This window comes from Cydia pomonella, chromosome 3 (genome assembly GCF_033807575.1).
Source record: "Cydia pomonella isolate Wapato2018A chromosome 3, ilCydPomo1, whole genome shotgun sequence".
Classification (NCBI taxonomy): domain Eukaryota; kingdom Metazoa; phylum Arthropoda; class Insecta; order Lepidoptera; family Tortricidae; genus Cydia; species Cydia pomonella.
The window spans coordinates 1,107,119-1,120,341 of NC_084705.1; the positions used below are offsets into that span (position 1 = coordinate 1,107,119).

The following is a 13,223-nucleotide window of genomic DNA, read 5'->3' on the forward strand; positions in this document are numbered from 1 at the left end:
AAATTCCTTTTAAACCGGCTGTGGGTGTGGCTGTGCTTCGTCTGTTTTCTGTTAGTATCAAAGCTATGGAACTGTTTTATATTGGGCGTTTTGAAATAATCGACCTTCGATTTTGAAGTCTGTTAAAAACGTAAAAACAATGATGTTTAGTAAATATCTACATTGTCACTATATTTAACAGCCGAATTCCTTTCCAATCGTCGTCATGTTTTCTATTTGAATATGATTTCAATGAATTACCACCAAGGCCGGTTCGGTGCAAATTGATGATATAGGCACGTCATTCGCTAAGTTTACCTTCAATCTTTCTGGTTTAGCCCATTGCCTATTGGTTAACCGAGAAAATGCCTTAAGGCACAAGTTCGCTATTTGTACTAACATGTATTGTGAAACAAATTATGAGGGTAAGTTAAAATAACAGATGAACATACGTACATTATAATAGGTAGATACTTACACTTTTTCTTTGTCATAGTCGGGTAAAAATAAATAAGTTTGGATTGCTGTTTGCTAAAAGGCAACTCAGCGTGAGGTTTCCAAATCGGAGGTTGTGAGTTCGAACCCTGACTCGACACATAAGTACATATACATTTTTCAACATGTAGGTACTAACAGCAACACTCTTAACTGTCCATCGGTGGACCTTATGCCTTTTGTAATAAGATCCACCGATGGACAGTTAACAGTGTGGGCGATGGTACGTATGGACTAGATATTTTACAGTTTTGTATCAATATACAATTAATATTTGATTTTGCTTTCGCGAACAAATGTGCTGAGTGCCCCTGTTATAAAAGAAAACTTTGGCACAATACAATTCACAACTGTTCGTACGAATGTACTTAAATTGAACATGTTAATTTAAAAACCGGCCAAGTGCGATTGGTACTCGCGCACGAAGGGTTGTATGTTTGTTGTATGGGGGGCTCCCCTTAAATATTTATTTTATTCTGTTTTTAGTATTTGTTGTTATAGCGGCAACAGAAATACATCATCTGTGAAAATTTCAACTGTCTAGCTATCTCGGTTTATGAGATACAGCCTGGTGACAGACGGACGGACGGATGGACGGACGGACAGCGAAGTGTCAGTAATAGGGTCCCTTTTGACCCTTTGGGTACGGAACCCTAAAAAATAACCCCTTACGGAATACCATAGCAAATTTGAGTTTGCTAACATTGCAAAGACTGGCGAGTTGTATGTATGATGTAAGTTTTGTATTGTTATAGGGGTAAACAAGTCTACGACTCACTTGATGATAATCGGACAGGCCTAGCCTCTTGACTTTCATTGTAGCAAGCGTTTTACCTATACAAGGAAATATTGTACATTCTGAAATATAGGCGAAACTGTTCCACTCATCTACCCAAGTCACTACTTGGTCAGCTCGAATATCTGTAAATTACATTTAAACCTATAAGTACTGCGTACAAAAGTAGTTCCTATAGATGATTCAAGTTGACGGCGGAAGAATTGAATATGTCAATGATTTTATATTCAGTAAAAATCACCAATAAGTACCACTTATTATATTGTCTCCTTTCAGTGCTACATTACATTTATTGGAAATTAAATATGGTTTTATAATTTAGGTCACCAAGGCTCCTCTAATATGATATATTTTTAAGATTAGGCGGGTCGACACAGAGCGAGCATATGCGCGAGGCAATTTCCTCACGCACAAAGCGGCCAGTGTAGACGTGCCTCGGCCGAGGCGGGGCGCGCGCGTTTTCCTCACCTGAGTGCACTGCCACGGCTGAGGCTCGTCTACTCTGACTGCTTTTGTGTGTGAGAAAATTGCCTCGCGCGTAAGATAGCTCTGTGTGGACCCGGCTATTAAGAAACATTGGGTCCAAAAAACTCAGCATTTGGAATTTTGAAATAAAACTAGGCATGTAGATAGCATAAACTTTACTTCTTAAAATATAAAACATTTCTCATCAGACAACTCGGTCCCAACGAATCTGTCAGGAATGGTACATAATAATAACTTAGAAACTAACACTTGGCGAATGTTATACATATATCCCTACCCACAACAGCAAGAATAGAATTCCAAAGCCAGAAAACAGAGCTGCGACGAGAGACAACAGAAGTTCCTTAAACAAGTCCCGGTTGCCTTTGGAGCTTGTGACTTCGTACACGAAGAACCACGCCGTGAAGAAGATGCCGATGCCCAGTAGAAGCATCGTTAGGTGTGGGAAAATCGCCGGGTTGATAGGCGAGGCATACCGCACCATTGATTCGATTTCCAACTAGAAACAAAGTAAAATATTGAGTATCATGCTTTAACAATTATTACATATGAGAAAATCGGATAGCGGAAACACTTACAGTCATTTTTATGTGGTTTTTAATTAAGACAAAATACACGAAGCACGAACGAAAATTGACAATCGCCGGCCAAAGGAAACGTCAGCGTTTAGAGCACTTTTCATTATACGCAGTACGCAGGTAATAGAAATACATGAATAGTGATTGTTATTACATTTGAATGTTAAATATATTTTGAAAATATAAATTAAGTAAAATCTTATATTTTGATACTGATATTTTTTATATTAGTCATATTACTCTACATTTAAGGTATCATTAGTAGAATGGGGTCATGCGTACAACATAACGTTACGTGAAAAAAGTGCGTTCATAAAAAAACATATACTGTGGCACACCCAGCTTGTCAGTCGATAATGCGGCAAAATTTTAAAAATGTATGCGCGAAGGGTTGACCTTCCCATAGATATGTCAGATTCAATATGAAGTGAAAGCCAGCTGTCACCGTCACGACTTGCTTTTTATGTACTATTAACAATGTGTAACCACGTTGCTGTGGCCATGTTGACAAAGTCGATAAAGTTTTTGTTAATTCGATATTACAATAATTAACAGCGGAAACTGATGTCTACGTTTTATAATGTAAAAAAAAGTATGATACTTAAATCATCATTATTTATCTATTAGCAAAGAGAATTTGAAATAGAGGTAGATTATCAAAGGAAACTTTGTAGCTATAACCTCCTGGGGTCCGAAGTACTAATACTAGGACAAAATCGGTTTGCAGTGAAAGCCCAAGTATCAAAATAGATACTTGATGCCAAGACCCAGCGTGATAGTACTAGGACAAAATATTTACACGCTCCAGGTGGATTTGAATTACCCGCCATGTCATTTTGACGTTACTGGTTAGTCAGTGTATATATTTGGCATTGTGGCAGCACTGCTTGAAGTGAGCGGGGAGGGATATTTTCTGTCTTCTGTCACAAGACGTCGCAGCAATGACACGTGCAACGAGAAGAGGTTAGTTTAACTTATTATTATCTTTGTAATCTTTACATTTTATTCACTACGATTGGTTTTATTTTCGAGATAAAGAAATAAATCATTCGTAAATACTGTTATTTCAACTTAATTTCGTATATTTTAATATGATTCTTGTATGAAAATGTATTCGTTCTAGTACTAGTACACTGGGCGGTCATACCATAAATTGCTTTTCATATTGATTTACTATGCTCCTTACTCTAATGTGTTTATGTGTCCGTGTGATAAAGAAAATTATAGATATTTAGGTAGAAATTAGCTGATATTGTACTAGTATTAGGCCGTCGGGTTTATAAAGTGTTTTTTTTCAGCTTTAAAAGATAGTCAAGTGTTGGATTTACTCCAGCAGTCTAATTTCGAAGACGACGAAGATGATCCTTTTGGAGGGAATGATACAGACGACGAGTATATTCCTGTGGAGAATACGGCCATCGAAAGCGACAGTGACAGCAGTACCAGCTCAGAACCTGTGAGTGCAAGCCCTCCGCCAGCCCCGCAACTTATTCGAGGACGAGGTCGAGGTCGATCGTTATGTTTTTGATTGTTAAAATTTACATTTTGTAAGTGGTTTTTTTTAGTTACTGCTTTGTAAAATTAGACTTAAATGTAAATGCTTAAGTTTTATATTGGTCTATTTTTGTAGTGACTATTTATGTTCCTTTTTCTGTAGTTTTTAAATAAAGGAAGATTAATTATGTTAACAAAAAAAATTTTCAAAAGGAATATTTTGTTGATTTTAATGTTAAAATTTGTTTTTTCTGTAGAAAATTTAAGTTCCTGCTGTGAAGCATGCTATTTTTTTGTATCTTAGATGATATTAATGATGATTAAGTTGATTTCTGCTAGTATAAAGTGTTAAAACTCTTGTTTTCTATAAGATTTTCAAGACTGATTGATGTGATTTATATTATAAGTAAAAGCCCAAAGTACTAAATATAGATCAAAAGATTATAGTGTTTTTTTTTATTTCCTGGCAAGCCTAAATCATTATTATAACACCCCTAAAATATAAAACTTGTACTTGTTAGGGTTAACCAGATATGAACAATGTTTGTTCTGGGCGTTCAGGACTTTATTAATTAGTTCTAATATTAGGACATTGGGTCTTCCTCGGATGTACCCTCTAAAAATTTGGGTCGTAGGAGGATAATAAATTTACTGCCATATTTCGACACATGATTCAAACTTTTAGAACGCCATTTGAATATGATCCTTATTCTTTCACTGATATGTGATAAAGTTAAATATAAAAAGTGGGGCCATCTTAACGAGCATCGATGTTCTTTGATCTATTAGATGGCGCCACTTTTTGATATTTTTTATTATTCCAAAAAGGTTGATGACATCTGCTCCGTCATACTGACGTTGATAGATGTCATTGTGACAGTGAAATTTCTTGGTAGATTTGATGGAATTTAGTTATGAATTAGGGCATAGTTGCTGCGCCGTCAAAGAGAACAGATGACGTTGGGCTCTTAGAAAATTTGATTTTCGTGCCTTTTTCTACTGACAAAGTGGATGTGTCTGAGTATAAATTTGGTATAAATTGTAAACAACGTAAAAAAAAAATGTATTTCCTGAAAGTTGAACGCAGCCGAAGACTATTGACTTGACTTGTTTGACAGATTTTTGACATAATTTGGTTGACAGCTGATTTCTCTGTTTATTTCGTATTTCGTTCATGTTTCCATTATATTTTCCTTACAATATAAAACATGGTTGTTATCAAAATGATTACTTAGACCAAAAGTACTGGTCATAAGTCATAACAGAACAATGTCGTCACAATGTTTTATCATGAACGTGGAGCAAGGGGTGCAGGCTCACACCAGTGACGCCAAACCAGCAGTGAAGGACAAATTGATGTCGTATGAAGAGAAATCCGTAGGGTCTACAGCCTTCTTTAAGTGCGAGGCGTGTCCCTACATGGCGCTAGCTGAGGATGACATAAAGTTCCACTTGTTCACGGCGCACCCCGACCTCGCGAAAAGCAACGGCCTCGCGGACAACATCCAAATCAACTGCCCAGGTTGCTCGAGCATTTTCGACGCGGAAGAGACCTTGCGGAACCATCTGCGCAACCATCACAAAATGGGGATCAAAGACGTCAAGAAAATGGTCAAAAGCCTCGTTCAACTGGCACTGAAAAATGCCAAATTAAAGAAAGAAGACAACTCAATTCAGTCTACCCCTCAGGAAGCTGACGTAAAAATACCACAGGTTATCGAAATAGTCCCAGATATTGTTAATGCAAACAATGAATCTCTACCTCAAGGTGTTGCTTTCATATCAGTAGATGAATTGCAGAAGATGAGCACACCAAATTTCGAAAAGGTTGATCCTAAGGAAATCATACAAGAAGCAAGCATAAACATTGTGTACACAAATCCGATTTCTACTCAGTATGTCAATGTGACCAATGCTGTGACACCAGTCACAGCTTGTAACGTCTTACAAGTGTCCAGTGTTACTCCGGACCTAATTTCATCTATTCAACCTAGAAAACCCATAGATAATAATATTAATCAGTCCATGGACAACATGGAGCCAGTAAACAGGCTTGGCAGACCAGCAAAACGAAAATATATACCCCTACATACATCAACAGATAAAACGGAGGAGAAAACAGACCTAGAAACATTGCTTGAGCTCGATAAGCAATTATGCTCAGTCAATAATTGTCGGTTTCGGTTAAAAAGTGAAGAAAAATTAGCATATCATAGAAAATGCCATTTTAAAACTATATTTAAATGTCCTGAGTGTGCCATGGTGTTTGTCGAGGTTGAAGCAATGCACACACATCTCTGGAAGACACATGAGATAGACATGGAGATGCCGACTTGTGAGATTTGTGGATTTAAAACATACAAACGGAGTAGGTACAACCAGCATATGAAGTGCCATGGGGCTGTGAAGGCTTATGCATGTAAGTATCATTATACAATTTTTTTAGGTATACTTATTTTTCATAATCATAATCATAATCATAATCTTTATTGTTTGTGAGAAATGGGTTACATTGCCGGTAATTACTATTGTAACAATTTTACATGGACTCACCAAGACTCTACCTTTACAGGTGTACAAACAAACATTTCCTTAAAAGGAAGCATTAATACACTAATAAATCACAAACTAAACTCTTACTATTAATAAAAATCATGCAATAACAAAAATGAAATAAAATAAAATTGAAGTCAAATACAATCAAATTCCATTATCTAAATCATAATTTAAAAAATCATTAATACTATAAAAACATCTCTGTACTAGCCAAGCTTGGACTTGTGATTTAAATATATTCAAATTATTATTCTTAAAAATGTCAGGTAATTTATTATAAATACGAATACACATAATATACGAGTTTCTCGAGGAAAGTGCCAAATTAACCGAAGGTTTATGTAAAGTAAACTTATACTGTGTTCTTGTCGCGCGGGGACCCATGGTTTGGAATTCCACAAACAAGTATTTATACTTGTGTACGAAAACACACACTTCGAAAATATACATACTAGGGAAAGTGAGTATGTTGTTTTCTATAAAATAAGTGCGACATGAGCCCATATAGTGTATTCCAAATATGGCTCTGATACAACGCTTCTGTGTTATAAATATTGCGTCTTTGTCAACAGTTTCCCCAAACTACTAGTCCATATCGCAAGACAGAATTAACGTAGCCATTATAAGCGAGTAGCGCTGCTTGGGTCGAAACAGTTTGGCTAATTCGTCTTAGCGCAAAAATAAAACTATTTACTTTGGATTGCACATTAGCAGCATGCTCCGTCCAATTACAGTGGCTGTCAATAGTTTTGCCTAAAAACCTTGTATTTTGCACTTCTTTAACAGGCTCGTTATCTAAAATTATATTTAGTTTCTGTGTGTTGCCTCTTGCTGTACTGAACTGGATATAAGTAGACCTATTTACATTTACTTTTAAGTTATTTAGTTTTAACCATTCAACTGTGCTTATCAGTGCTCCATTTAAGTCATCGTTATAAGTTGTCAAATTTTTGCATTTTACAATAATAGATGTATCATCTGCGTACAGTAGACAATCATGATTGGGCAAGCACTTTGGTAGATCGTTTATATATAATAAGAATAGCAGAGGTCCCAAAATACTGCCATGCGGTACTCCATAATTATTATACATTAAAGATGACTTGTACGAATTTAGAGTTTTAGATTTTTGGCAATATTTTAGGGTCTCGACACATTGATTTCTGTCACTGAGGTATGTCTTAATCCATTCAAGTGCTGGCCCACGTATGCCGTATCTGTATAGTTTAATCGCCATCCGCTTATAACAAACAAAATCGAAAGCTTTGCTCATGTCTAAAAACAAAACTGTTACAGGAATCTTATTGTCTATTGCATTTAATACATGTTTTACAAGTTTAAATGTTGCCAATGTAGTACATCTCGATTTGCGAAAACCATGCTGTTCTTCAGTAATTTTATCATAGCGTTCTAAAAAGCTTGATAATCTGCTAAACATCACTTTCTCGTAGATTTTGGCGAAAACAGATATCAAAGTAACTGGCCTATAGTTTTCTATATCCGTCTTAGCTCCTTTCTTATGAAGGGGCTTTACCACCGATTTTAGGTCTAGGATAGCCTTTTTGAGACATAAATCCACTGTTGATGTAAATGTAAGTATGTATTTATAATTGTATAAGTTATTGTCAATTGTGACAGGGTAATCAGACTGTTGAATAGTAATTGTGAAACATGCCAATAGTAGTAAGATGCATCATCCCAATTTCTCCATACATGTCAAGCATATAGTGGAGAAAATGGGACAGGTTCTGCTGGCCTAGAGGTCCATGGCATTAGCCACAATAGCTAAAGACCAAGATAGGTTCGAATCCAGCCTCCACCACTGGAGGGCTTTTTGAATACTTATTGTATTTTAGTGCGGGCAGTTTCCACAACTCGACGACTCGCGCCTATTTTGCATGATGGGGGTGGGGGATAGGCTAGTACTCCTTAAGGAAACCTATCAGACCTTTGATGTTGCGTAGGGAGTCTCTGGGATATCTTAAATCTGTTGTTTTGCCCTGTATGGAACCACTTTGCTGCATTCCAACACCACACGAGAGGCTGTCTCTTCTACCTCTTGTCATAGGGGACTATTTGTAACACCTGATTTAAAAAGATATTTGTTTGTTGTTGCCTTCTTCTTCTTTCTTTTCATCCTGTTACCCCCTGCTGGGGTGTAGGGCTTGAACCATTTTCTTCCACTGACTCTGGTCCTGGGCAGCTTGGGTAACCTCCTCCCACCCCATCCCCAATACACCCAACTCTTGCTCCACGGAACGGCGCCAAGTAGATTTAGGGCGACCATGTTTCCGTTTCCGGGCATCTTCCAGGTCAGGACCACCTTGGATAGGTGGGTGTCAGGCATCCTGAGGATATGCCCAATCTCCTTATGTACGGGTGCTTGTCCGATTATTCTCCATAAGTGAGCGTTTGTGATCCAGTTAGGCCAAAAGATGTGCAGAATTTGCCTTAAGCATTGGTTCACAAACACTTGGAGTTTTGTCATTAGGATTGCGTTGCCAATAGTTATTATTAGGTGTGTAATATTATGTCATTAAAATAACAGCTAACTGCAGCTTTGAGAACTTGGGATGGTTATAGTGCTCTATATTTTGGAACTGTTGCAAGCAATATTGTTTTACTCTATGAACCTGGGGCATGCGAAAATACCGAAATAATGGATGCCCATAACAACAAATATACATGATAAATGTCCATTAGGCGGGGGTCCACACAGAGCGAGCGAGCGAGCACGTACATGCAAGGCAATTTCCTTACGCACAAACCGGCCAGTGTAGACATGCCTCGCGCGTATGCTCGCTCTGTGTGGACCCGGCTATTGAATAGGAAATCTCTAGAGAGTGGCATGCAAATTATAAATATGAAGTTGAAGTTTCTGATTTAGGCCACAAGGTTTAGGACACTTGAACATGCATGGTCTCTTATTTTCTCTTTCAATACTCAAGTCACCTTTTTCTTGCCAATTTCAGGTACCGTATGCACAAAAACCTTCAAAACCGCCAACCAGCTCTCCAAGCACCGAACATTTCACAAGGAAGACGCAGCACACCAATGCTCCATCTGCCCGCAGCGGTTCCTCACCAAGCGAAGGCTGAAGCTGCATGTGTCGGCCGTGCATGAGAAGCTGAGGCCGTTTAAGTGTTGCCATTGCGATTATACTGCGTCGAGGAAAGACGAGATGAAGGTGCATTTGAGATCACATACTGGTGAGTTTCATTTTATTTTATTTTTATTTATTTAAAATATGTTTACACGACATTACAGAAATCTAATGCGTCATGCAACCAAGATCAAACATATTAACAACAGCACATAATAAAAAGAAGAAGTGAGATTTGTTGTGCAGGTTCGGTAATTGTACATATAATATATATATATTTTGTTTTTTTTTTTCAAATGGAGCCATGACGGTTCGCAAGGTCTACAGCTACAGAACCACTAGTATTCATTTGGGTGCCTAGAAATGAACGTAGCTTCTTATTCTTAAACGGACGTAGAATGGCCTTGAATTACAGCGTTTTGCTGGGTATTTTGATAAGTTGCGTAATAAAATGAAGGTTACTTACCAGGGCGCTGCTTTATGCTGGTGCTATATGCTGATTTTATGTATTCGATTGACAACAAGCAAGGCAATCATAGGCGAGGCGATTATGATCCTTACTACCTGCGACATATAGGTACGATCAATGTATATTCAAGGTGAAGCCTCGTTGGGCGTACTATAAATAAATAAATAAATAAATAAATATTATAGGACATTATTACACAAATTGACTAAGCCCCACCGTAAGCTCAATAAGGCTTGTGTTGTAGGTACCTAGACAACGATATATATAATATATTACAATTATAAATACTTAAATACATATAAACACCCATGACTCAGAAACAAATATACGTGTTCATCTCACAAATATATGCTCTTACCAGGATTTGAACCCGGGACCATCAGCTTCATAGGCAGGGTCACTACCTACTAGGCCAGACCGGTCGTCAAAACTATGTTAGAGTACCTTAAAAAAATCATATATCATAATTATTGTCAGTTGTACCGGTCGTAGTACTCACCCAATGGGATTAACATTTCCATACATTTTTTACTTTTCTTATTTTTATATTCCAGGCGACAAGCCCTACTCCTGCGACAAATGCAGCTACCGCGCCGCCGACCACAATGCGATGAGACGCCACAAAAAAGTACACACTAAAGAAGCCTTATATAAGTGCAAACATTGCCCGTTCAGCAGCATCCAATCCAACAACTTCGCAAGTCACATGATCTCAAAACACCCCAACGTAACTTCAACTGATCTCCACCGCTGCCCATACTGTGTCTTCAAGACTGTCAGCAAAGATAAGTACCTCACCCACCTTACTACTCACACAGATAAAGAAGGAATACAGTTGTTAATAGAAATGACCAAGTCTAAAAAACTAGCTTGGACTGTACCGAGCGAAGCTACGGAGAAAGTTGAAGAAACAGCCAAAGTCAATGAAGAAAGTAAGGAACAAAGCCCTAAACCAGTTAATGATATCCCTATTGAAGTTTATGATTGTGATAGTTTGTCTGAAACACTATCTCAGAATTTTTCCAAAAATTATGTAAACACTGCAAATGAGAAGCAGCAGGGTAATTTTGATCCACAAGTTATTGTAACTGATCTTAGTAAAGACGATAATAACTCGGACTGTCTTATTTCTGAAAGTTCAAATGATACTTTAATGGATAGGCAGTATACTACACAACATACTTTGCAGAATTTAACCTATGATGCTACTCAAGGGAATCTACATTATATGAATGCTTCAGTCACAATGGAGCAAACATTATGTCCAAATAGCACAGTAAACTCTTTAGTGTCTAACCATTCAGTAAGGAGCAACATGAACAACAATATCATGGCTAATTTCCCCATCAGACTTCCACCAGCACAACTGTCCATGCAAAACATAACTTTAAACCCTGTCCACAAGATATCCCTCCCAATGAATAAAGTTACCGGGCCTATAATAAAACCTACACAGATCCTCCCAGTGCCTTCTTCAAGTAATTCCCCTGTCAATTTAATAGAGCCAGATGGAATGCCTAGGAAAAAACCTAAAATATCAGTGAAAAGTAATCTGATTTTAAAAGGTCCTGATCAGGAGAATATGTTCCATTCTCAGCAAAAAATGGCGTTTAAAAGATTAGAAGATAATGAAAGGTTTGGACTCGGAGCAGTTACTTTTAACAACCTAATAACTACTCAGTTTATGCAGCTACAGCCTGAGCCAGAGCTTAGCGAATCTCCTAATAATATTATACCATACCCTCAAGAAACCATGCTTCATGATGCGTCCACACCGCCCGTAGACAACGTTGACAACTCACAGATGTTCACATTCAACAATCAGATGAACGTAAACTCCATCATCCTTCCACCGCCTCAAAAAATACAAAATAACGATCCTAGTTACATTAAAATAGAAGCTACTATTAAACAAAACACGCAATCACCAAGTTTGGAGCGCATGTGTAACGCCAACATAATGAGTAACCAGTCACTAAGCAGGGAATATAAAGCGTCACCGCCTTTAGAAGATATTCACAAGAACTTTAAAGAGATAAAGAATGAAGTGAAAAGCGACGCTTTTTACAACATGGCTATGAACAATACGACGACAAATCCTTCTATAATAGACCAGTACTTAATTGATAATATTATAGGAGAGCAATATCCGGGACATCTAGATCTTTCTTCTGCAGCCTTAGATGTTTCTGATCCTCAGAACGATGTCATCGAAATAGATGATAATTCAGATGACAACAAACTACTATCTCGATATGATATGAACTTTCCTTTAGAATCTCTATATTTAATGCATAATGATTTCCATTTTCTAGAAAACGACGTACCTACGAATGTACCCAATGAAGTTAATGAGATTAACAGGATAGTGACAGAGGTCCCTATTCTAAATCAGAAGGAGATCTCACATACAAGCAACGAAGGTTCTAGTAATGATTACCCTAATTTTATTCAGGGAAAGAAGGATCCTATGATGAACACATCAGTTAGGCAGTCTGTTAATAAAATAAATGTAAAAAATATTGAATTGATGAAAGATAAATGTAAAGAATATTGATGCGAAGACCACCGATAAAATAATTATTGTTAAAAATAAATAAGTCATAGAAATATAGCCAGCAATATCTACTTTTTATCCTGTAGTACTTTTCACCACACCAACTGGTAAAGGCCCACTTGATTGTTCAAAAACTAATGAGAAAGTTGCATTTTATCCACATGTGGGGCAAAGTAATCAGATGCAAATTTTAAGTCGTTTGATTATGTTAGCTGGTAGAATTGACTTTCAAATGATGATTTTGGATGATAAATATTTAATTTCGTTCATTTGGATTTGATTTGGTTTGTTTTTTTGTGGTATTTCATAGTTATTATTTTCCTCGCGTTGGTGTGGTGAAAAATGTTGTGTTTCACCCGGAGGCAAAGTTTGTTTAACCGCTCGTGCTAATATTGATACCCGAGCAAGCGAAAGATTCCAAATTTGAACCACGAGCGTAGCGAGTGGTTCGAGAAGTGGAATCTTTAGCGTTGCAAGGGTTTCAAGGCACAACTTTGCCCCCTTGTAAAACAAATAACTATTATTGTATACCGTAGAAAGTACAGCTTTAGGAAAACAATTGGATGTTGCTGACTTTTCTTCTATAATAATTATCATGCAAATGTAAATATTAATAAATTAGGCTACTTGTAGATGTAAGGAAACGTTAATACGTTTTAAAAGACTGTTTGTTATTATGATTATTATAATACACTGGGTATTATTTACTT

The 13,223-nt window shown here is 37.2% G+C and overlaps 2 protein-coding genes across 2 annotated transcripts; one reads left to right on the forward strand and one right to left on the reverse strand.

Annotated features, from left to right (window-relative positions):
• Positions 1 to 1,896: 1,896 nt before the first annotated feature.
• Positions 1,897 to 2,455, reverse strand: LOC133515729 (transmembrane protein 258). The gene is made up of 2 exons (XM_061848295.1): positions 2,335 to 2,455; positions 1,897 to 2,255 (listed from the first exon to the last, which is right to left on the reverse strand). The coding sequence occupies exons 1-2, from the start codon at positions 2,338 to 2,340 to the stop codon at positions 2,016 to 2,018; spliced, it is 246 nt and encodes an 81-aa protein (XP_061704279.1). The 5' UTR covers positions 2,341 to 2,455; the 3' UTR covers positions 1,897 to 2,015.
• Positions 2,456 to 4,921: 2,466 nt separating this feature from the next.
• Positions 4,922 to 13,223, forward strand: LOC133515730 (uncharacterized). Its single transcript, XM_061848296.1, has 3 exons — positions 4,922 to 6,247; positions 9,357 to 9,593; positions 10,511 to 13,223. Exons 1-3 carry the CDS (start codon positions 5,098 to 5,100, stop codon positions 12,511 to 12,513), a joined length of 3,390 nt encoding a protein of 1,129 aa, XP_061704280.1. The 5' UTR covers positions 4,922 to 5,097; the 3' UTR covers positions 12,514 to 13,223.